The sequence below is a fragment of the Yamadazyma tenuis genome, chromosome 3 (assembly GCF_029203305.1).
Source record: "Yamadazyma tenuis chromosome 3, complete sequence".
Lineage (NCBI taxonomy): Eukaryota > Fungi > Ascomycota > Pichiomycetes > Serinales > Debaryomycetaceae > Yamadazyma > Yamadazyma tenuis.
The window spans coordinates 955,734-975,799 of NC_089463.1; the positions used below are offsets into that span (position 1 = coordinate 955,734).

Genomic DNA, 20,066 nt, shown 5'->3' on the forward strand with positions numbered 1-20,066 from the left:
AAATCTCAGGCGAATCTCATTTGGACCGTTCTCTTGGTGTTCAATCATGCAAAGAGATAGGGCATTAAAAATACTTTGGGACCAAACCATGAAGGTGAAGGAATCTAGTGCAAATGCAGCAGTCATTTTCAATGAAAAGGATGATTTGGAGTCTCAAACGAAGTCAGTTTTGTCCAATACTGATAGTGAAGGTTCACTAACCTTGAATGAGATGGTTTTTGAAAAAAGACTTTTAGAGCCAGAAGGGGTAGTTGATATGGTTCCTTATTACAAGTTAATTAAAAGTCAGGTACAGAGGACGAAGCCAGAGACAAGTACTTCTACGTTGCCCTTAGGAGTAACATACGTTGACGAAAAGCTTGGAAATGAGTTAAGATTAATTGATAAGATTCAAGTTATCCTACCAAAACAAAAAGTGGTTTGGAAATTACTCAAAATTTTCTTCAAGGATATGTATCCATTCATGCCATTTCTAGATGAAAATCTGTTCAGGACTGAAATTGAAAAGATACTCGGACCCGAAGGATTTGCAGATAGAAAGATTGAGCATATAAATGTAGAGAAAAGATTGGATTTAGCTTATATTGGAACTTTGCTTATCTTATTGAGATTGTCATTCCTTTCCTTATTCACCAATCAAAATGATATCGACGAACTGAGATTGAAGATGGATAATCTTAACCCTGAAGATCAGGCTTATCATTATTTATTGCTTAATCCCATAACTATTAATATTATTGTTATTGCACAGGAATGTTTGGATCAGTTTAACCTTTACAGACAACCAACTTTTCCGGTTTTGAGTTTAGCGCTCTATACGCGTTTGTATCACACATATGCTCCAGAAGATGGAGATGGTGCAGATGGAGGCGGATCTAGTGGGATGTTGGCTTTGTTGATCAAGATGGCAGTTTCTTTGGGATGTAATAGGGAACCTGATAATCTTCCTAATATGGACAGGGTAAGTCCAATGAATAACGTAACCAGAAGGATATGGCATTGTCTAATTTTACAGGATTTGAATTTAGCTTATACTTTTGGCCAACCTATTTCAATTTCAAGAGGTACTTATGATGCTAGAGTCCCATTCTACCGGAAAGGAGAGGAATGTTTGAGAGATGTGGAGCTTGATAAGTTCATAACTGAAGCACTATTTGGAAGTGCAGCTTTATATATGAGTGCTAGAAATGTTGTTCATTTGGTATTGAACGTGGAAGGAGCAACAAAGATATCAGAAGTATGCAAGGCAGTATCCGCTCTCGAGTTGGTCATGTCCACGGAGTATGGAAGCTTGGATTCTTGTTTGAACCCCAAACCTGGTCCGTATCAGGATATTTGCCGGATTCTTGCAGCCAAGTTTTATATAGCGGTGAAGGCTTTCAACATCATGATATTTTTCTACTTGTTCTTGAATTACGAAAAGAAGAATCCAGAACTTGCATTTTTCTATGCCAGGAAGATTCTTTTGATTACTGTGGGAGAAATGATGCCACATTTCTTTGAAATGATTGGAAACTTTAAAAATGACTTGGTATTGAACCCTCCATTCGAGCAATTCATTCATAAATCCAATATCATCCTTATGGCATTGATTATAAGGGTGAATTTTTTAACCCAAGAGTTCAAAGAAAATCCAGAACATCATCTGAAGCTTGAGTTGAATACTGCCTATAATCAGTATTTCAAGAATTTGATTCAATTATCGTCTGCTTTGACGAGATGCTTGGAAGTGTCTATTGCTGTTATTTCCAAAATCAGTAACAGGTACTATTATGCTTGGAGAATTACCAAAGGACATTCGTTCCTTTTGAGGACAATAACCAAAAATAAGTTCTATCAAGAAAACAGAGAAGCTGGTGCTGCATTAAGACTCGGTCAATTCAGCAACAGTCAGATTGAAGGCCTTACAAATATTTGTGAAACTACCTTAGGCAAGCTCGGTAAGCAAAACACAGATTATGTTTGCAACTCAGACATATGTGTAGAATTCAAAAAGCACTACGAACAAACCAAGAAACAACAAGAAACATCTCGGACTTCAACACCAGTCCCAGAAACTCCTGGGTTCTTCTCCAAGATTCCTAAGGCCCCCAAGACCCCAACTACTAACCAGAATTCAATTCTAGAAGAGTCCCGATCTCCTCCAGCTATGACTCCAAGATTTGATTTGGATTTCGTCAATTCAGTAGAAATCGACAAGTTATGGTTACAAGTGTTAAGTGGAAAGGATATCGATAATCCGAATGGCCGTAATCCGGATATTCTCAACCCAGAACCTAAATTCGAATTTCCATCAGGCACCTCAAGGGGGAGCAACGTTAATGATTTCTTTGGGAGCATCTCATTTGACGCTTTATTTGACATATAATACACCCTGACCTTTAAGACTTAAGACTTTATGTATATATGAATTATTGGTTTGAATGATTTTGTAGACCTCTTCAGCTAGAAAATCCATCGCCTTCGCACAGTGAAAAATTACAGTTGGTGTTCAATGAAAAGACCGTTGAATTTAAGCGAAGAAGAGCTACAACAGTTGGCAAAAGAGAAAGTAGAAAACGATGTCAAGAGACAGAAGCTAGGGCTATCCAAGAATCAGTACAAAAAATTGTTGAGGCAACAGAAACACGAGGAGACTAAAGATGAATATAGAAAGCTGAAGAAGGAAAAGCGTAAAGCAGCTAAAGAAAGAGCACAACAGAAAGCAGAGACCGACAGGAAAGAGAATGAGAAGAAACCAGGAAGACTTTCTCCAAGCCAACAACTTCCTACCGGAGTTAGGTGTTTGGTGGACTGTGAGTTCGATGATTTGATGACCGAGCGAGAAATCAGATCACTATCATTGCAAATTACTCGGATGTACAGTGCCATGAGAACATGTAAATATAACGTTGGGCTCGAGGTGAGTCCTGTAGATAAGAACTTGAAGAAACAATTCGACACCAAGGTCCCTCAGCACAAAGCATGGAAGAATATCACAATGGATAGTAAACCCATATCACAAATCATTGAAGAGTCAGGGAAAGTTGAAGACTTTGTGTACTTCACAGCTGATACTGACGAAGTAATTGAAGAGCTAGAGGAAGGTAAAACCTATATCATCGGGGGAATCGTTGACAAAAATAGACATAAAGATTTATGTGTGAAGAAGGCCAAAGAGTTGGGATTAAAGGTAGGTAAGCTACCCATTGGCAAGTATATCCAGATAAGTGGTAGACAAGTATTAGCCACTAGTCACGTGTACGAAATATGCTGTAAGTGGTTCGAGTACAAGGATTGGGGGAAAGCCTTCCATGAAGTCTTACCACAGAGAAAATTGGAAGGGAAGGTAAGGAAGAGAGTGAACAGAGACGTAAATGATGTAGTGGACGAGGCTGTTGAGAGCGAAGGGAACACCGCTGAATATGAAGATGAAGATCAAGATCAAGAAAATGCAGAATCATTGACTGCTAATTAATATCGTATAGTTTGCAATACTACACCGCAGTAGAATTCCAAGACTTGTAGGTTCCCGAAGAATGAATTACTAGCCAATCTGACACAAAGACACGAAGGGAACACGCATACGATTATTCAGAAAGGAATAGGAGTAATTGGACTAAAATATGACTCAATATACTTAGTGTGAGTGTGTGTTAGTGTTTGTGTGTAAGTCGGTATTGAAGATAAGAGACAATGGATGCGAAAAAGTGCTTCTAGACGAAAAAATACCTTCACCGAGAGATGAAGAAAAGTGACCAAATACAAATCTGTTTGACACTCAGATTATCAACAGACAAAGACTCAAAATCTCTCTAAGGCGAACACCCCACAAGAAAGTCAAAATTTCCTTGTGCCAAAGCTCCCCAGCCTTTTTTTACCTACATTCTTCAAGCCAGGCAGGATGACCGTGCCCTCACCAATTAGAGGCGCACACGTCGCCAGGCGCACTCAGTTGGAAAACCGCAAGGGAGAAAAAAAAACTAACGGAAACAAACAAAACCAGAAAGAGAAGTACGTATAAACAGACCATTATAACTCAATGATTTGAGAAGCAAAATGGCCATTTGAACACCATAAAACGTGTATAACGATCTGATCACCCCCATGATACCCAAACTCCCAGATTCATGCCCCTGTTTTCCGCTGCACAAAAAAAATCAACATTAGTCCCACCAAATCGAGAAAACCCAAAAAGAATGGCGGTGTTTCAGGTGATTGTGAAATGACATGAATCGGAAAAAGCCTGATATACCCTCCTTAATCTCATTGGGTTACTGCCATGATGTCCATACCATAGAGCATAATCAAACAGAAATCATGAATCATAGTCGAGATGTTTGTAAGGGTGGCCCATTGGATCTTGTGCCCGCCGTTCAAGATGGTGAAATTTGAGATCAAGAACACAAACAAGGCTTTTTTTAAAAGGCACTTTGTCATAACCATAGGTTGTGGGGTTGAGGTGTGGATGCAGCGAAGGGAAGTACGATTTGTCAATTGGTTGTCCGCAGGTTAGGAGATTGATTGTACCTGATTCTATTAATAGGCGCCCCCCTTTCTTTCGTGTTTTCGATTATAAAGGTGTTGGCGACCAACTAATGGGATTGGAGTGCTGCGAAGGAGTGCAGTGGCGGTAAACTCATATTGAAAGGTCACCTAACATTGTACACCGTTGGGGGTAGCCACGGTTGATGTTATGTTGACGTTGAGTGTCAGATGTTATTTTGCTTATGATTCTTTGTGAAACATATATTAACAAACCTTTTTAGATGGTTCCTCCTTCAGCTGAAATTAGAAGAAAGTTAGTTATCGTAGGTGATGGTGCATGTGGTAAAACCTGTTTGTTGATTGTGTTCTCCAAGGGAACTTTCCCAGAAGTTTACGTTCCAACTGTTTTTGAAAACTATGTTGCCGACGTTGAAGTTGATGGAAGAAAAGTTGAATTGGCCTTATGGGATACTGCTGGTCAAGAAGATTACGATAGATTGAGACCTTTGAGTTATCCAGATTCCAACGTTATTTTAATTTGTTTCTCCATCGACTCCCCAGATTCTTTGGATAACGTGTTAGAAAAGTGGATTTCAGAAGTCTTGCATTTCTGCCAAGGTGTTCCAATCATCTTGGTTGGATGTAAACTGGATTTAAGAAATGATTCTCAAACCATTGAATTATTGAGACAACAACAACAACAACCAATTTCAAGTTCTGAAGGTCAAAGCGTTGCTCAGAAGATTGGAGCCAGTAACTACTTGGAATGTTCTGCTAGAACTGGTGAAGGTGTTAGAGAAGTTTTTGAAGCTGCAACTAGAGCTTCGTTAAAGACCAAGGAAAAGAAGGAGAAGACCAAGAGGAAGTGTAACATTTTGTAAGCAAAGAAGTTGCCTTTTGCGATAGTTGTTATCGTTTGTTTGAATGTAGAGGAACCTATCTGGCATATTTTTGAAGACTTGGTTGTCTTAGATGGTTACTTATATATATAATTTTGTTGTTTAGCTATTGCATGCAATTGTTCTTATGATCCAGGTTTTTCTGTAGAAGGAGGTAATGGGTGTGTGCCGGCAAATTGCGCACTGCTTTTTTTTCCTCACCGCGAGCCAATTGAAACATTTCAATTTATAAACCCGGCACCAACAGAGAAAGCATCCCAATGTTTAGAAGAGTAGCCGTGCATAATAGAGTCGCCATAAGATTCAAGTCAGCCACTGGGCTCACCAAGCCAGAGTTATCTGCTAATCCTATTGTGCAACAAGCCCCCAACAGATCAGAGACCTGGTCTAAATCGCAAGAATCAAGATTAAACATCATCTCCAAATTTGCCTACAGATTTATCCAAAAAGACTTGGACCAGCAACCAAGAGCACACTCAGCCATGGAGTTAATAAGTAAGCAACCTGTCAGATACTTGAGCCATTCAGAAGGAAATATTGCAGTTTGTGATGGAAATAAAGGAAGCACTTTACAAGGACACCCTAAGGTGTTCATCAACTTGGACAAACCTGTGGCTTCTACTTGTGGTTACTGTGGATTGAGATATGCCAAGGAAGAACACAAACATTTGATTGAAGGAGAGAAGAGTTAAGAGTTTTGGAAAAATATAACTTTTATTACTATTATAATTATTCACAGCAAGAAGGTACAACTGCTACCACCTTCAACAGGCAAAGGCCACTCATCATATCATAGAAACGCCTCGTAGTGATGCGATCATATGTACAATGTATACATCATTGTGTTCTTTTTGTCGTAGAGGAAGAGCTAGGATCTATGGCCATATTTGGCGCGGTGCTCCCGCTGTCTCTCGCGCTTTACAGCACATAATCGGAACGAGTCTCCGGATATACGCACACTTTGTCCTCCTACCCGAGGCGATAAATGACTTCAAAGCCAAAGTCATTTCTTTCACTTGCTTTATTATAACTCACCTATGTTAAAGGACATCCTTCTAGGCATTACCTACGGTGTATATTATCTGAAGTCACATCTTTTTCGCTCATATGTGGTGGTACCGGTGGGGGTTGTTATTGAGATCATGATCCTATACGGCTTGAACCAATTTATTGTTAATATTCTTAAAATCACGTTCCCGGCGTCGGTCTTGGGAATGTTGATAAATACCGTAATCTTGTGTGGGTTATCTACTGCCACAAAGGTACATAAGGGGTTCGACATGGTGTTGAATCGGTATCTCCGAATGATTGAGCCGTCCATGAACTTCAGTTTGAAGTGGATCAACATATTTTTCATTCCTTCCTTCATCATCTTACCATTGAGCCAACCTATAACCATAATTGAGGTGTTGAAGATTGCAGGCGTATTCGTTGTTGGCTGGTGTGCCTTAATGCTTATAAACATTTACTCGATTCAATTAATCAAGATCTTGATGAACCTCAATCGCAAAGAAGCTGCCAAAGAAACGACTCTGGACGACGACCATGATGAGGAGTTCATTAAAAACACATCGGAGGGTGTGTCAGAAATGGCTGGAGGTGATCTACGCCAGGTTCAAACCGAACCGTACGACTTGGGACGAGGTCACCATGAAAACCTAGGAATTGGACTGCTGCTGGCCACAGAAACCGAGAATATTGAACTAATGGACATGGACAACCCGTTTATAATGCGGCCTGAACGTAGCTATGTGAAGCAGAACAGTACACCAATCAGCATGGCATCTGAAGAAAATGAGTTTGGAGTGGAAACGGTGCTTCCATCGCGGATGTCCATGAAGCTGGCGCCTTCTCAAGTAGATGTTCCCCCAGGGTCATCACTGTCTAGTTCGAAGGAGAAGAATACCGAGATTGACTCGTATGCCCATTTGAATCCATTGGCAAAGAGAACCACCATTTTCATTACCAATTACATCGACTGGGTGCTTTATTTTCTTCTTTTCGTGGCTTCTCTCCCATTATTTTACACTCCATATCACATTTTCCTTCCTTTCCACTTCAGTGTCACCATATTCTCCTACTTTGTGGCACTATTGATACCCCACAAGTGGCCTGTCACAAAACGGTTTGCTCATCCAATCTTGGTGTCTACATTTTTGATCCTATTTATATGCTTTATCTCGTCATTAATCTACCATCATACTGCCAAGGGGTTTTTGGACGACTTAAAGTACTACAAGACAGGTAAGAACTACTTGAACTTGTTCAGTAAAGCTTACTTGTTTGACAATGGAGAAACCAATAAAAATCCTCAAGAATCTATCACCAAGTATCCAATTTGGCCTGGTTGTGGAGATTTTCTCAGTTCGATGATGGACGTTTCAATTGTATCCTTGAGCTTACCAATGTTCACTCATAGAAGGGATTTCATCAAGAATTTTTGGATTATGATTCCCATTTTGATGAGTATCGCACTTACGTTCTTGTTGTATCCGTTGATCTGCTACAATATCGGTATCAATCCCCAGAGATCAATTGGATTCATTGGCAGGTCGGTCACTTTGGCCTTGGGAAATCCATTGATAAATGCCCTTGAAGGTTCGATTTCATTAATGGCTGTTTGCACAATTCTTTCAGGGATTTGTGGAGTGTTGATTGGAGATTCATTATTCAAATTCTTAAGAGTGAAACCTGGAGACTATGTGACTAGGGGTGTTAGTTTGGGTATCAACTGTGGGGCTATTGCAACCGCTCACCTATTGGACAGCGACCCGAGAGCTGCCAGTATGAGTAGTTTGAGCTTTGCTATCTTTGGAACCGTCATGATCGTATTTTCCAGTATCGGAGAGATTAGAAATTTTGTCCACGCCATGGTGGGTCAGTAAGCTCTGTAGCTATGTGTTATTAACCTAAACTTGAAAGTACAAAACGCGTAATTTTATATTTCTTCAATGAGCCAGAACCTTCAGTATCGGACGATACTTCTCCCTAAAGAAGTCGAGCTGAGTACTTATACACTTGTTCTGCTACCAGACTATCGTGATATATCCAAATCGTCCAAGTACTTGGTTTCATGTGGTTCGTTGTTCGAGTTAAAGCTGGTTCTGCTGGATCCCAAATCCATCATCTTCGAGAACGAAACCGACCAAGATGGAATAGTGGTTGAGTCACCTGAAATTATAATGGCTACCAAGTTTAACGTGGTATACTTGTTGATATCCACATTGTACAATCAGCTGTCATCGTCATATATCAGCTTGGAAAATTTCATAGATAATCATGAGTGGATTGGAAATGTGCCCGAAGCGTTGGTCGAGGATGCGTTAGAGAAGATATGTGACAAAATCACCGAAAATGGCGAGTTTTTCTACAAGGTGAACCAGGAGAAGACCAAGGAGTTCATAAAACTGAAGATTGAGCTGGTTAAACAACAATTGAGTTCCAGTAAGTTGATGACACAGATAAAGATGAGTTTGTACGTAGATACAGAGACAGAGATTCCCATGGGGATGGAAGATCAGGAAATCTTATACTTAGCCAATGAGATGATTCTGTCACACTTGAGTATTAGTCTCGAACTACATGATTTTGAAGACCTTTTGAAGTACAAGAAGGGGATCCAGGCCCGTTTAACTGCTAAATCAATGGTGATGGAAGCACAAAAGCCAACAAAACATCAACCCAAAACCGGGAAAGCGGCTAAAGGAAAGGTCAAGAAGCCGGTGGTCAAAGTGGCCAAAGGCAAAGGAGCATTGGACATGTTGTTCAAGAAACGTTAGATACATATGACATAAAGAGCCTATTTACAAATTAATCTAATCTTTCTTTTCATTAGCACCGGGAGGAGTTGAAGTGGTGGTGGATTTCTTAGTATCCTTGTTTAAATCGTTAAATATCTTCATACCACTTACCATAAATTGACCAATATCACTCATGTTAGAAGGTAAGATGATGGTGTTAGTTTCTTTAGCCAAGTTACCAAATTGCTTGATGTAATCTTGCGCAATTTGCAAGTTAATGGCTTCGTGGCCATATTCATTTTGCTTGATAGTATTGGAAATCAATTCCAAAGACTTGGACATAGCAGCAGCATTGTTAATCTGTTCCTGCTTGGCAGCTTCAGACTTCAAGATTTGGGATTGCTTTTCCCCTTCAGCAATATTGATTCTCAGTTGTCTGATACCTTCACTCTCCAAGATCTCAGCTCTCTTCGATCTTTCAGCTGAAACTTGTCTGTGCATGGCCTCCAACACATTCGAAGGTGGATGTATATCTCTGATTTCGTATCTCAAACATTTGACTCCCCAGTCCTCGGAGGCATCATTGATGGCCCTATTGATGTTGATGTTCAACTGCTGACGTTCTTTCAACACAGAATCCAAGGTTAAGGAACCAATCTCTGATCTCATAGTAGTTTGTGCCAATTGCGACACAGCGAATTGGAAGTCTTCCACTCCATAACAGGCTTTGTAAGCGTCCATTACCTTAATGTACAAAATTCCATCCAATTCCAAACTTACGTTATCAGCAGTGATGGCATTTTGAGTGGGGATCTCGACTGCCAGCTCCTTGAGAGATTGGACGTAAGAAATTTTGTCAAGGAATGGAATCAATACAGCCACTCCTGGGTTCAATATTTTGTGGAATTTCCCCATTCTTTCAACTATCCACGCCGTCTGCTGAGGCACAAACCTCACAATGGTATTGGCAGGCAATCGTTCTTTTTGGAAAAAATTCAATGTGGACATGTTGTTGAGCGACCGGGAAGTAATAATGGGCCGGAAGGCCGCAATTGGTCTTGCCGAAAACCCTCTTGAAATCAGAAGCATTATAAGTTACAATTCTCTGAAATAAGTGACTTGAAAATTTTTCGCGCTTTTAGTTGTTTTAAGCTGCAAACACTGAAGACCTTCATCTTGCAACTATCTGAACATACAAGGCTTTCAAGAGCTAGTTACATCAATAATTCCATAGGATTACCATAAAATACATATAAAAGTATTGAAGAACTCAACAGAAATGAAGTCGAACGATATCTCCATCAACGAAACCAAATATATCATAGAGTCTTTAAAGCAAGGAACAAGGCTAGATGGGCGAAAGTTGGATGAGATACGTAAACCTGAGGTGGTACTTGGTGACAATGGATACGTTGAGCTTGGGTGGGGTCAAACGAAGGTGGTGATCAAAACATCGAGTGAAATTGTAAAGCCTTTCGAAGACAGGCCGAATGAAGGACTTTTGGTGATTAATAACGAGTTGTCCCCAATGGCATCAATAAAGTTCGACGAAAGAAGTGTGGATGAGGTAATGATCAACCGTATAATTGAAAAGTCAATCAGAAAATCAAATGCACTCGACTTGGAAGGATTGTGCATCAAGACAGGAGAAAAAGTATGGCTTATCAGAGTGGACCTAAGTATCATCAACTTCGATGGAAACTTGATCGACTCTTGCTGTTTTGGAAGTATTATAAGTTTGATCCACTTCAAGTTACCCAACTACTCGTTGGATACCAACGGTAATATCAAGGTGTATAATTTGGATGAGAAACCACCCATTAGTTTGAGTGTTTTGCATATTCCTATCACGCTAAGCATTCTGTTTTTCAACCCTTTGAACGATGAAGAAAACTTGAAGAGTAACAACAACTATGAGATATCGGTTTTCGATGCTACCATGAAAGAAGAGCTTGTGAGAGACAGTTATTTGGTTGTATCTGTAAACAGCAATAAGGAGTTGATTCAGTTGACCAAATTAGGAGGAATTCCCATTGATTCAGTCGAGTTGGTAAACTTGTGCCAAAGGTGCTATGCGTACGCGGAGGAGTTGACTGAGTTAATTAAAACGACAGTGAAGAGGAAGGAAGAAGAAGAGTTCAAGAGATTGAATTTGAGACTTCTTAAGAGTGTTGATACCCGATAAGGGATCATTATCACTAAGCTAGAAAATGAATGTAGAATCATTATGCATTATTAATTTACACTATAGTATAAGGAATGTAAACGGCTATTAAGAAAGAACCATTAAACCTGTTCTTTATAAACGTTTAAGTTGGAATCTTTCCTCTTTCTGGTGATCTTCTTGGCGTGCAACCACTTGGTGACTTTGGCTTTGATTTTAGAGCTGGAAATCAACAAGTTGTAGATCCAGTATTCGATTAATAAAAATGCCAACACAATACAAAACCCGCCAAAGACTGCCAAAGCAATGTGATTGGCCAACTCTTTTATAAACTTTGCATCGTCCAAATGCCATGAGCTTCCAGGACTAATAGCGAAAAAAGAGTAGGCATTGGTTTTGTAGTTGTTAGGCATCAAGATGCGGATCTTCCCAGCCTCTGGTACCCCCCATCTCTTGTACTGTTTCCACATCACCGAGAGAAACAATGGCCCGGTGGAGTACATGATGGTAATATACGGTACCAACCAGTTCTTCTGGTAATTCTTTAAGCTGTCGATCACCTTCAAGAAAAATGGATGGTTGGGAACGGCCCCCATAACATCGTTGGAAATCCCAGTGGGGAGAGTCTTACGTACAAAGCCCGACACTGTCATCAACGGATCCAAGCGTCTTTCACACCCATCATCCAAGTCAATATAAACACCTCCAAAGTGCACCAAGACAAAGTATCGGATGGCATCAGCTCTCTGGATCGGATACTTGTACTTGTCCCAAGTTTGTAAGAACCAGGGATATGTTTCAGCAATGAAGTCTCTGGCCATCTCGTCGGTCCAGAGAATATATTGGTAGTCGGGGTGTAAATTAATACATGCTTGTTGGCCCAGTTTCCAGTTCTCAGGAATGTGGTTGTCTTTGTAGGTCTGATGGATGATTTTGGGAATGAGAAGCGGTTTGGTGATGACTCCATCAGCAGGGTTGAGTTCCACGTCCAATAAAGCATCTGCGAATGAGTCGTCGTGCAACAAGGTGATCAAGTCGAACAAGTACCATATGAGATAGACGACAATGACCACATGGGCGCCAATGAGATATTTCAATTCTTTCCTCATGATATGTTCAAGAAGAAAAGTGGTAGCAAAACACTAGCGGTGATGGATGGAGCAAGATTTTAGGGCTATGTGCAACAAAAGGTTTCTTTTTATTTTGCGGGTGCAAGAGAAGGAGAAGCCACAAGAAACACACTGATGAATAAGGCTAACGAGAGTCAGGCTTTACCAGAGTTTTAGTCCTTGGTTGTTTAGGCGAAGCTGAAGACGAGGTTTTTTGAAGATGGGGTTCTTCTGGGGTGATAGTAATTGACGAAATTGTTTTTTCAATTATCCTCAATGTTTTGAAGGCAGTTTTTGTGTCATTATTAGCAGATTCATCTCCTATTTTTTGTGCGTGCGAGGTCCTAGCGTCAGCATTTCCAGCGAATGTCGCATTGTTGGGTTGCATCGTCGTCCGTTTGCCGATCGGTTGCCGTCCGTCAGACCCTCACTTTAACCGAATTTCACATTGGAGGCGGCTTAATATTGTTCCAGGCGTCCAGCCATGCGACATTCTGGATGTGTCATGTTCCGCGTATGGTTCTTGGTGGTGTGCGACCACTCTACAGCACAACCCTCGGTACCTTACGACTAATTTTTCCGTTGGGGCATTCTATTTGCCAGTGGAAAGACTACAACCTGGTTACAGTATCGTATGGTTGGTTCGTAGCTGCTGACCACTGTGTTCTCATGTATTTCTTTTTCTCGTCTCGAACTCAAATTTCACAGGAAAAATGTGATCTGCTAAACCCAGCAGGTATGAAACGGCTAACACCAATTACGGTATGATAATGATTGTATAATTAACTATTAATTTTGCCTACAATTTAATAGCCCGGGTGGTAGTTTTATCAATTATATCCACCATGTAGTCCATGTCTAAAGTATGCTCTTCCTGGTTGAACAAGGTCTGGAGAAACTCGTTCAACATGTCCAAATCCTTTTTATTTTCGATCTTGACGTATGCTACTGTCTTCGATTTGTTCTTGAAAATCTTAATCAATCCCAAATGGTTCAAATAGTAGAGGCAGCTTAACAAGTACTGCTTGTTGATTGACTCGTAGTCAAGCGTGTGGGCATTTTTCTGAATCAGTTTCAACAATTTCTTGGTATCGGGGAAGTCATTTAGCTGGTCGTTGATGAGGAGTTCTTCTGAAATCTGTGCGTGTGGTTCCATAAATTCAATAATGTTGGTGGTACAAATCATGTACGATTTGATGAATGGGTATACTAACGACTCCAAAAGCTCCAAACCGGGCTTGTCCAAGACCTTCAAGTCCTTGTCGATTTTGCAACTTTCAATCAATTCGTTAATTACAACCGTAAACTCGTCCCGTTCATTGGGACTGTAGTCAAAGAGAAACTCGCTTTTGAGCAATGTCTTAATGGTGCGAGTGACCTTTGACAACTCCTCAATGGTCTTAGAATTTGAATGTAAGATTCCGAAACTGATGATCGATTTAGTGATCAATAGGTGGATGGATAAGTTCTTGTAGTACAACAATTCGATTGAGTTGTTGATGATTATATCGTTACTTTTCGTATCCACCTTAATGAACTTTAAGAACTTGATGATCTGGTACTTGATCAAGTAAATCACTTCGTCATTCTTCAAGCCTTGTAAATAACTCAAAATGGTTATATTGGACTCGTTGGATGGGTGCACCTGGTTCTTCACAATGCCAATAACAACAGGCCATATTCTCAAGATATTGGCCATAGGTATTATTTTTTCAGTTGGGTGCAAATAAGAATACAATTGGATCACGGCTCCAACAATGGCGATTTCTGGTAAATAGTTTATCAGGTTGACTTCATGCAATGTTTTGAATCCCATTTGCTTCAAGTTACCGTTACAGGCTGAAAGGTGGAAATTTTGTCCAAACTTAATAAAGATTTTACCGTTCAACTTCAATGGGATATTGTCGTACTCCAATCTTTGTTCAATAATCTTGTTGATATTATGCTCCACCTCACCACCAAATAAGTTGACCAATCCATTCTTGATGATCCCCAAGAAACTCTCCTGTTTCTTGTCCTTGCCGATCAACTCCTTCAAGTACCCGTCTGTCTCGTAGATTCTTTCATAAGTTATACTCAATGGCTGCAAAATCATATCCTTTTTCGTCGAATCGTAGATCTGCTGTAATATTTTCAACACTCCGTACTTGGGAAGTAATAATTTACCATCTCTTGATCTGGTCCCTTCAATAAACACCTCGATATTGACATTGTTCAACACAAAAAATTCCAACAAGTTGGTCAAGTTCTTCTCCGTATACAATTCATTGTTGAAACTTCTTTTGATGAAAATTGCCCCAAGTTTCTTCAAGAATTTCCCAAACACAGCAACATTCAAGTTCTCACCAGCAATAACTACGGGGGTAGATAATTGGAACCGAATGTTCAATATGTGCAAAATGATATAGTCGACGTGGGACTTATGGCACGGCAAGTATATAATCGACATGGGATCCTTCAAATACTGTTGATACAACCGACTGATTTCCAAGTTGTTACACCAGATTCCGTCAGGGAACATTGATTTCAACACCTTGATAACCGTGATGTAGCAGATTTTAATGAAATTATTGGAGTTGCCAAAAAGCGGGAAATTCTTTTGGTTTTCCGCCTTGTAATAGTCAACCATGAACTTCTTCACTTCTCTATATCTATCTGGCAATTGCTTTGAAGTGATTAAATTGAGATTCAATTCCTGGTCAATCAACTTGTAGATCAACTCATCGAGATACTCGTCCGAGAGCTCTAATTTATCATCCATAAATTCATGTAAACTGTCAATGAACTTGGTATTGAATTTATTGACCGAGAAGTAGTATTCATTTTTATCGTAGATTGACTTGACGTCGATGGCTGTGAAGAAATCAATAAAGTTTAGCAATATGCTCCAATTTTTCTCCATGGGAGCATTATTGGGCATGTCGATATAACTGCCTGAGGAGCCATTGAATTCATGGGGGAGAGGAATCAGGAGCTTAACATACGGCTGCTCCAACGCATTATCGAGGATATTGACATCAAAGTACGGATTTAAATACATTGGCAATTGTGGAGGGTGGAACGAATAAAGGTCAGAAATGTGTAACCTATAGAAAATAGTTGCCTCTTATAGAATTAAGACTTGCGTTTGATTTTGAGATTTGTTGGGCAAGATGGAGAAAAAAAATATCATTCCAATCTGGTGAAATTGCTAACTGGTGTGGTCAGAAGGTTTTGCAATTGAGCGGCGGAGGAATATTAAAATGGTATATGCTAATGATCTTGGTATCCATGAGACCTTATATACTGATGGGATCTTAGAGTGGACATGGGAATGTCACAGTAGGAATCGATATTTTTGGCGTCAAACCGAACAGATGTGGGGGAAGGCGAAATTTGAGGTGCGGCAGGATCTACCTGGAGGGATGCACCAATCGGCTGGGGAATTGGCAGAGGTGCGGCGTCACCTGGGGATATAGGATTTGGGGATGTAGGGGCGGGTTCCGGGGATGTAGTGGTTATTTCCGTCGCTTCTGCGGTGTCCGTGGTGGTTTCGGTGGCAGCTTCCGTAGTGGACTCCGTGGTGGCTGTTGCAGTAGGCTCTGGGGTTGGGGTCTCATTCAGTTTCTTCACATCATAAATACTCTTCATCTTGAAGGTGACATCCTCTTCGACTTCTTCCTCGTACGACAATTTCACCTTTCTCTTTTTCGTCAGTTTCTTGATGACTTCTTTGGGCTTCGAATCTGTTGTAGCTTCTCTGACCTTTATCTTCGCTTCATCGAGTTCCGCATAGTATGGCACAGGCACATCAACTTTCAGAATCACTGTCTCAAACTCCCGGTTTTTCACCTTCTCAAGTGTGTAGATCGACGGGCCCAGGATCTTACCTACGATGGTAAACTCTGGAATATCAAGAATATCTTCATTAAGGTTAATGATAAGTTGTGTTGCAGTTATACCAACTGTTCCTTTACCAAGTCGTATTCTGTTGTGTTTGATAACTTTGAATTCTGGCACTTCACAGGAGCAGCTCACCATCTCATTATCACTGTAGACAAGCTGTCCTCCTAACAATTGACCATGAAGACAGTGTTTAAGGAAGTTTCGTACGAGGGCTATTTCTTTGGCAAATACCTCTATTTCTATGGGGCCTTTGTTTGTGGTGAAAATCACCTTTCCTGTGGTACTCACTGACATATATAGAACCTGCTGTAGGTGTATTTAGGTCAATGTTATGTGGTACAAAGTCGGTATCTGTGTCTGCGATGGAATATATTTGTGCAAATATCAAAGATCTAGTTCGCGACTGATCGATCAACAAAAACAACTTCAACACTTGGCCAATGGCTTCTTTAAAGACGTTTATCAAGGCCGTCAGAAAGGCCAAAACCATTGCTGATGAGCGTAATGTGGTTAAAAAAGAGAGTGCTTCTATAAGAACATCGTTTAAAGATGTCAATCTTGATCAGAACACTAGAAGAGTCAACATTTCCAAGTTGTTGTATCTTTATATAATTGGCGAGAAAACCCATTTTGGCCAGGTCGAATGCATCAAATTGCTTGCTTCCCCCAAGTTCATTGACAAGAGGTTGGGATACTTAGCTACAATGTTGTTGTTGGATGAGAACCAGGAAGTGTTGACCTTATTGACAAATTCTTTGGACAATGATATGAAGCATACTAACCATTACGTGGTTGCTCAAGCCTTATGTTGTTTGGGAAATATCGCATCTTTGGAATTGTCACGGGACTTGTATCAGAATGTTGAAAAGTTGATGCAATCAAAGAACGCATATCTTAAGAAGAAGGCTACAATTGTGGCATCCAAATTAATAGATAAGAATCCAGATCTTTTGGAGTTTTTCGTGGGCTTTATCCCTACATTGATTACCGATAAACTGCAAGGGGTTTTATTGGCCTCGTTAAAGTTGATTCAAAGCTGTTTCAATAGTGTTGAAGAAACAGATCGCTTCAACCTCCCGAATACATACACCACATTAATTGGGCACTTGAAAAAATTGATCACTTCAGGTTATAATCCCGATTATGATGTTTTGGGAATAAATGATCCGTTTTTGATTATCAACTTGATTTCTACCTTGAGACTCCTATCCACGGTGCCTGATTTACCTGCTAAGAACTTGGAAATGTTGAACGACGTGTTGACGCAAATTTGTTCTAATATAGAAATAGGTAAGAATGTGAACCATGCGGTGTTATATGAGTGTATCAAGACTATTTTTTCGATCAACTCCGACCAATCCTTAAAGATTTTGGGTATAAACTTGTTGGGTAAATTCTTGTCAACTAAAGATAACAATACTAAGTATGTGGCATTGAACACTTTGTTGACAGTGGTCAACATTGAACCTAATGCTGTACAAAGGCATAGGTCTATCATTGTCAGCTGTTTAAGCGATGGTGATATCTCAATCAGAAGAAGATCATTGGAATTGTCATTCGCTATCTTGAATGAATCCAATATTCGGATCTTGATCAAAGAAATCGTTAATTACCTTAAGACCACGGATGACAATGACTTGAAACCATATATCATCTCCCAGTTGATTTTGTCAATTGAAAAGTTCAGTCCTAATGACAACTGGAAATTCGACAACTTGATCAAGGTATTGAACTACTCTGATAATCATGTTCAAATAGATTACATTTCAAATATTTTGAGTTTAGTTATCAGACTAACTGCCACAGACTTGAAGAAGAGTATTCTACTCAAGATGTTCAAATTGAACTATGAGAACGACAATATGAACAAAAACAAATTAGGTTTAGCGCTAACCACTGTTTGGTGTTTGGGTGAATATTTTGAGCTAATCAATAACGAACACATTGAAATCAATGATGAAAAAGTCTTGGTAAACGACGAGAAAGTGTTAGAATATTTCAAGATTTTACTGAACAATTCAAACTATTCTATTGGAGAGACCAACCAGTTAACCAGCTACATCATCAATTCGTTGATTAAGTTGTCAAATAAGTTTAGCAACAACAGCTCATTAAACCAGATCAAGTTATTGTTGGAATCTCATGCCAATAGTTCGGATTTGGAGATTCAAATAAGATCTGTGGAATATTTACAAATCTTGACTCAAGATTCTAAGTTGAGAAAGGGGTTGTTATCAAAGATGCCAGCACCAAAACTTAAGAAGAAAGAAATGTTAACATTGAATGATAGCACCAACAAGAGACTGACCCCAACACCAAAGTCCCACTCGGATAACAGGGTTGCGCTTGAGAATGATTTGTTGGACTTTAATGATGATGTCGAGAAGAAACCTGAAGTGGTTATTAAGAACGACTTATTGTCAGATATTTTCAGTAATTCTAAATCAACCTCAGCCAATCCAAGAGCCCACAATGATATTCTTGATCTTTTTGATGCACCGACAGTTTCCCATACTGCACCTACTTCAGTTCCAGTGGCTGAAGAGCTCATCATCTATACCGATGCCAACATTGTGATCAAGTTTCTTCCCAAGTCTGTTGGCAATGGATTTGCCCAAATCGAATCCCATATACAGTCGAAAACATCCCAAGCTATCACCAACTTCCAATTGCTTATCGCTGTTCCTAAGTCTCAAAAATTGACCATTTCCACCAATAACTTAGTCAACTTGGTAAGCCCATCCGATGTGATTGTGCAAAACATAAAGTTAACTGGCAAGGAAGGAAGCAAAGTGAAATTCAGAATCAAATTCAATTACCATTTAAACGGAAAACTCGTTGAACATATGTTCGACTACAGTCTCAAACAAAATCTTTAAATTGATATAATCATATATATCCTAGATCCTCTAAAAATTAACACCAGTAGAAACACCAGTAGCCAAATCATCGATGTCGTGGGCAATGTTGCCACCACCGCTGATAACTTGATCAGAGATAGGCTTGATGATGGAGTTGTAAACAGAAACAGCACCACCAAAAGCTGGGATACCAATGTACAACAAAAAGACGGTCTTGAATAACCAGTAGAATGGAATCCAATAAAGGATAGCCTTGGACCAGAATTCAATGACATTCAAGAACGCAAACACAACCCAGTAGGTCAATAATTTGGTATCATCGTCGGTTCCAGGAGTATCCAAGGCAACCAAGGAGTAGTAACCAGGAACCACAAACCCAGCGATATTACTTAACAATTGGCCAATTCCACCGACATTTAAGAAAATCAACACGAAGTAGACACCTATCGCGGCAATCACAGCATATGATCTGGGTAAACCTGATTGTTGTTCGAATTGGCCTAAAATACCAATGTGAGAAGTTCTCTATAAAAACAGTTAGTATCACCTAATTCCACGGTTCAGGAGTTCAGCAAAGTACAATGGAAGAGCTTTGGGATCCAGGGGGTGTGATTAAACATACAGCATCAACTTGGGATAAGATAGAAGTAATTTGGTCCATGTTTGACTTATGATAAAGATAACAAGTATTACTATTGCTCCCATTGCTGAGCTGAGTTCGCGAATGCGGTCCAGGTGGAATTGTGAAATCAGTAGAGACACGAACTGTAAGAGCAATAAATGAAGGTTAGTAACTGGATAGTCCGTTGGAGACTACCATTCTATCGACAACCCCCTTGAATGAGGAACTACTCGTTCAGATGTGAAATGTGTGGTGCTGTTAGTTGTGTAGTCGCAGTGTTTGTACGCTTATTTTCAAATTCAACTCGATTTGCCTTTTT

The 20,066-nt window shown here is 39.9% G+C and overlaps 12 protein-coding genes across 12 annotated transcripts; 8 read left to right on the plus strand and 4 right to left on the minus strand. All coding sequences in view use genetic code 12, as the record gives it.

Annotated features, from left to right (window-relative positions):
• Nucleotides 1–88: 88 nt before the first annotated feature.
• MRR1 (Citrinin biosynthesis cluster MFS transporter mrr1) lies at nucleotides 89–2,368 on the plus strand (the record flags this gene model as incomplete). The annotated part of the gene is made up of 1 exon (XM_006683747.2): nucleotides 89–2,368. One exon carries the CDS (start codon nucleotides 89–91, stop codon nucleotides 2,366–2,368), a length of 2,280 nt encoding a protein of 759 aa, XP_006683810.2.
• Nucleotides 2,369–2,494: 126 nt separating this feature from the next.
• Nucleotides 2,495–3,457, plus strand: TRM10 (tRNA (guanine(9)-N(1))-methyltransferase; the record flags this gene model as incomplete). The annotated part of the gene is made up of 1 exon (XM_006683746.1): nucleotides 2,495–3,457. One exon carries the CDS (start codon nucleotides 2,495–2,497, stop codon nucleotides 3,455–3,457), a length of 963 nt encoding a protein of 320 aa, XP_006683809.1.
• A 1,291-nt stretch (nucleotides 3,458–4,748) lies between these two features.
• RHO1 (GTP-binding protein Rho1) lies at nucleotides 4,749–5,348 on the plus strand (the record flags this gene model as incomplete). Its single annotated transcript, XM_006683744.2, has 1 exon — nucleotides 4,749–5,348. One exon carries the CDS (start codon nucleotides 4,749–4,751, stop codon nucleotides 5,346–5,348), a length of 600 nt encoding a protein of 199 aa, XP_006683807.1.
• A 278-nt stretch (nucleotides 5,349–5,626) lies between these two features.
• PSN45_002845 (uncharacterized protein) lies at nucleotides 5,627–6,058 on the plus strand (the record flags this gene model as incomplete). Its single annotated transcript, XM_006684004.1, has 1 exon — nucleotides 5,627–6,058. The coding sequence occupies one exon, from the start codon at nucleotides 5,627–5,629 to the stop codon at nucleotides 6,056–6,058; it is 432 nt and encodes a 143-aa protein (XP_006684067.1).
• Nucleotides 6,059–6,403: 345 nt separating this feature from the next.
• PSN45_002846 (uncharacterized protein) lies at nucleotides 6,404–8,251 on the plus strand (the record flags this gene model as incomplete). Its single annotated transcript, XM_006683741.2, has 1 exon — nucleotides 6,404–8,251. One exon carries the CDS (start codon nucleotides 6,404–6,406, stop codon nucleotides 8,249–8,251), a length of 1,848 nt encoding a protein of 615 aa, XP_006683804.2.
• Nucleotides 8,252–8,317: 66 nt separating this feature from the next.
• On the plus strand, nucleotides 8,318–9,145 carry PSN45_002847 (uncharacterized protein; the record flags this gene model as incomplete). The annotated part of the gene is made up of 1 exon (XM_066157945.1): nucleotides 8,318–9,145. The coding sequence occupies one exon, from the start codon at nucleotides 8,318–8,320 to the stop codon at nucleotides 9,143–9,145; it is 828 nt and encodes a 275-aa protein (XP_066014042.1).
• A 36-nt stretch (nucleotides 9,146–9,181) lies between these two features.
• SLP2 (Synaptotagmin-like protein 2) lies at nucleotides 9,182–10,195 on the minus strand (the record flags this gene model as incomplete). Its single annotated transcript, XM_006684001.2, has 1 exon — nucleotides 9,182–10,195. One exon carries the CDS (start codon nucleotides 10,193–10,195, stop codon nucleotides 9,182–9,184), a length of 1,014 nt encoding a protein of 337 aa, XP_006684064.2.
• A 190-nt stretch (nucleotides 10,196–10,385) lies between these two features.
• Nucleotides 10,386–11,291, plus strand: RRP45 (3'-5'-exoribonuclease; the record flags this gene model as incomplete). The annotated part of the gene is made up of 1 exon (XM_006683740.1): nucleotides 10,386–11,291. One exon carries the CDS (start codon nucleotides 10,386–10,388, stop codon nucleotides 11,289–11,291), a length of 906 nt encoding a protein of 301 aa, XP_006683803.1.
• Nucleotides 11,292–11,392: 101 nt separating this feature from the next.
• Nucleotides 11,393–12,379, minus strand: CSH1 (CSG1/SUR1-like protein; the record flags this gene model as incomplete). Its single annotated transcript, XM_006683739.1, has 1 exon — nucleotides 11,393–12,379. The coding sequence occupies one exon, from the start codon at nucleotides 12,377–12,379 to the stop codon at nucleotides 11,393–11,395; it is 987 nt and encodes a 328-aa protein (XP_006683802.1).
• A 799-nt stretch (nucleotides 12,380–13,178) lies between these two features.
• Nucleotides 13,179–16,558, minus strand: PSN45_002851 (uncharacterized protein; the record flags this gene model as incomplete). The annotated part of the gene is made up of 2 exons (XM_066157946.1): nucleotides 13,179–15,465; nucleotides 15,666–16,558. 2 exons carry the CDS (start codon nucleotides 16,556–16,558, stop codon nucleotides 13,179–13,181), a joined length of 3,180 nt encoding a protein of 1,059 aa, XP_066014043.1.
• A 146-nt stretch (nucleotides 16,559–16,704) lies between these two features.
• On the plus strand, nucleotides 16,705–19,143 carry APL4 (clathrin associated protein complex large subunit; the record flags this gene model as incomplete). Its single annotated transcript, XM_006683736.2, has 1 exon — nucleotides 16,705–19,143. The coding sequence occupies one exon, from the start codon at nucleotides 16,705–16,707 to the stop codon at nucleotides 19,141–19,143; it is 2,439 nt and encodes an 812-aa protein (XP_006683799.1).
• A 30-nt stretch (nucleotides 19,144–19,173) lies between these two features.
• On the minus strand, nucleotides 19,174–19,786 carry YOP1 (ER membrane protein DP1/Yop1; the record flags this gene model as incomplete). Its single annotated transcript, XM_006683999.1, has 2 exons — nucleotides 19,174–19,650; nucleotides 19,748–19,786. The coding sequence occupies 2 exons, from the start codon at nucleotides 19,784–19,786 to the stop codon at nucleotides 19,174–19,176; spliced, it is 516 nt and encodes a 171-aa protein (XP_006684062.1).
• Between the last annotated feature and the right edge of the window lie 280 nt (nucleotides 19,787–20,066).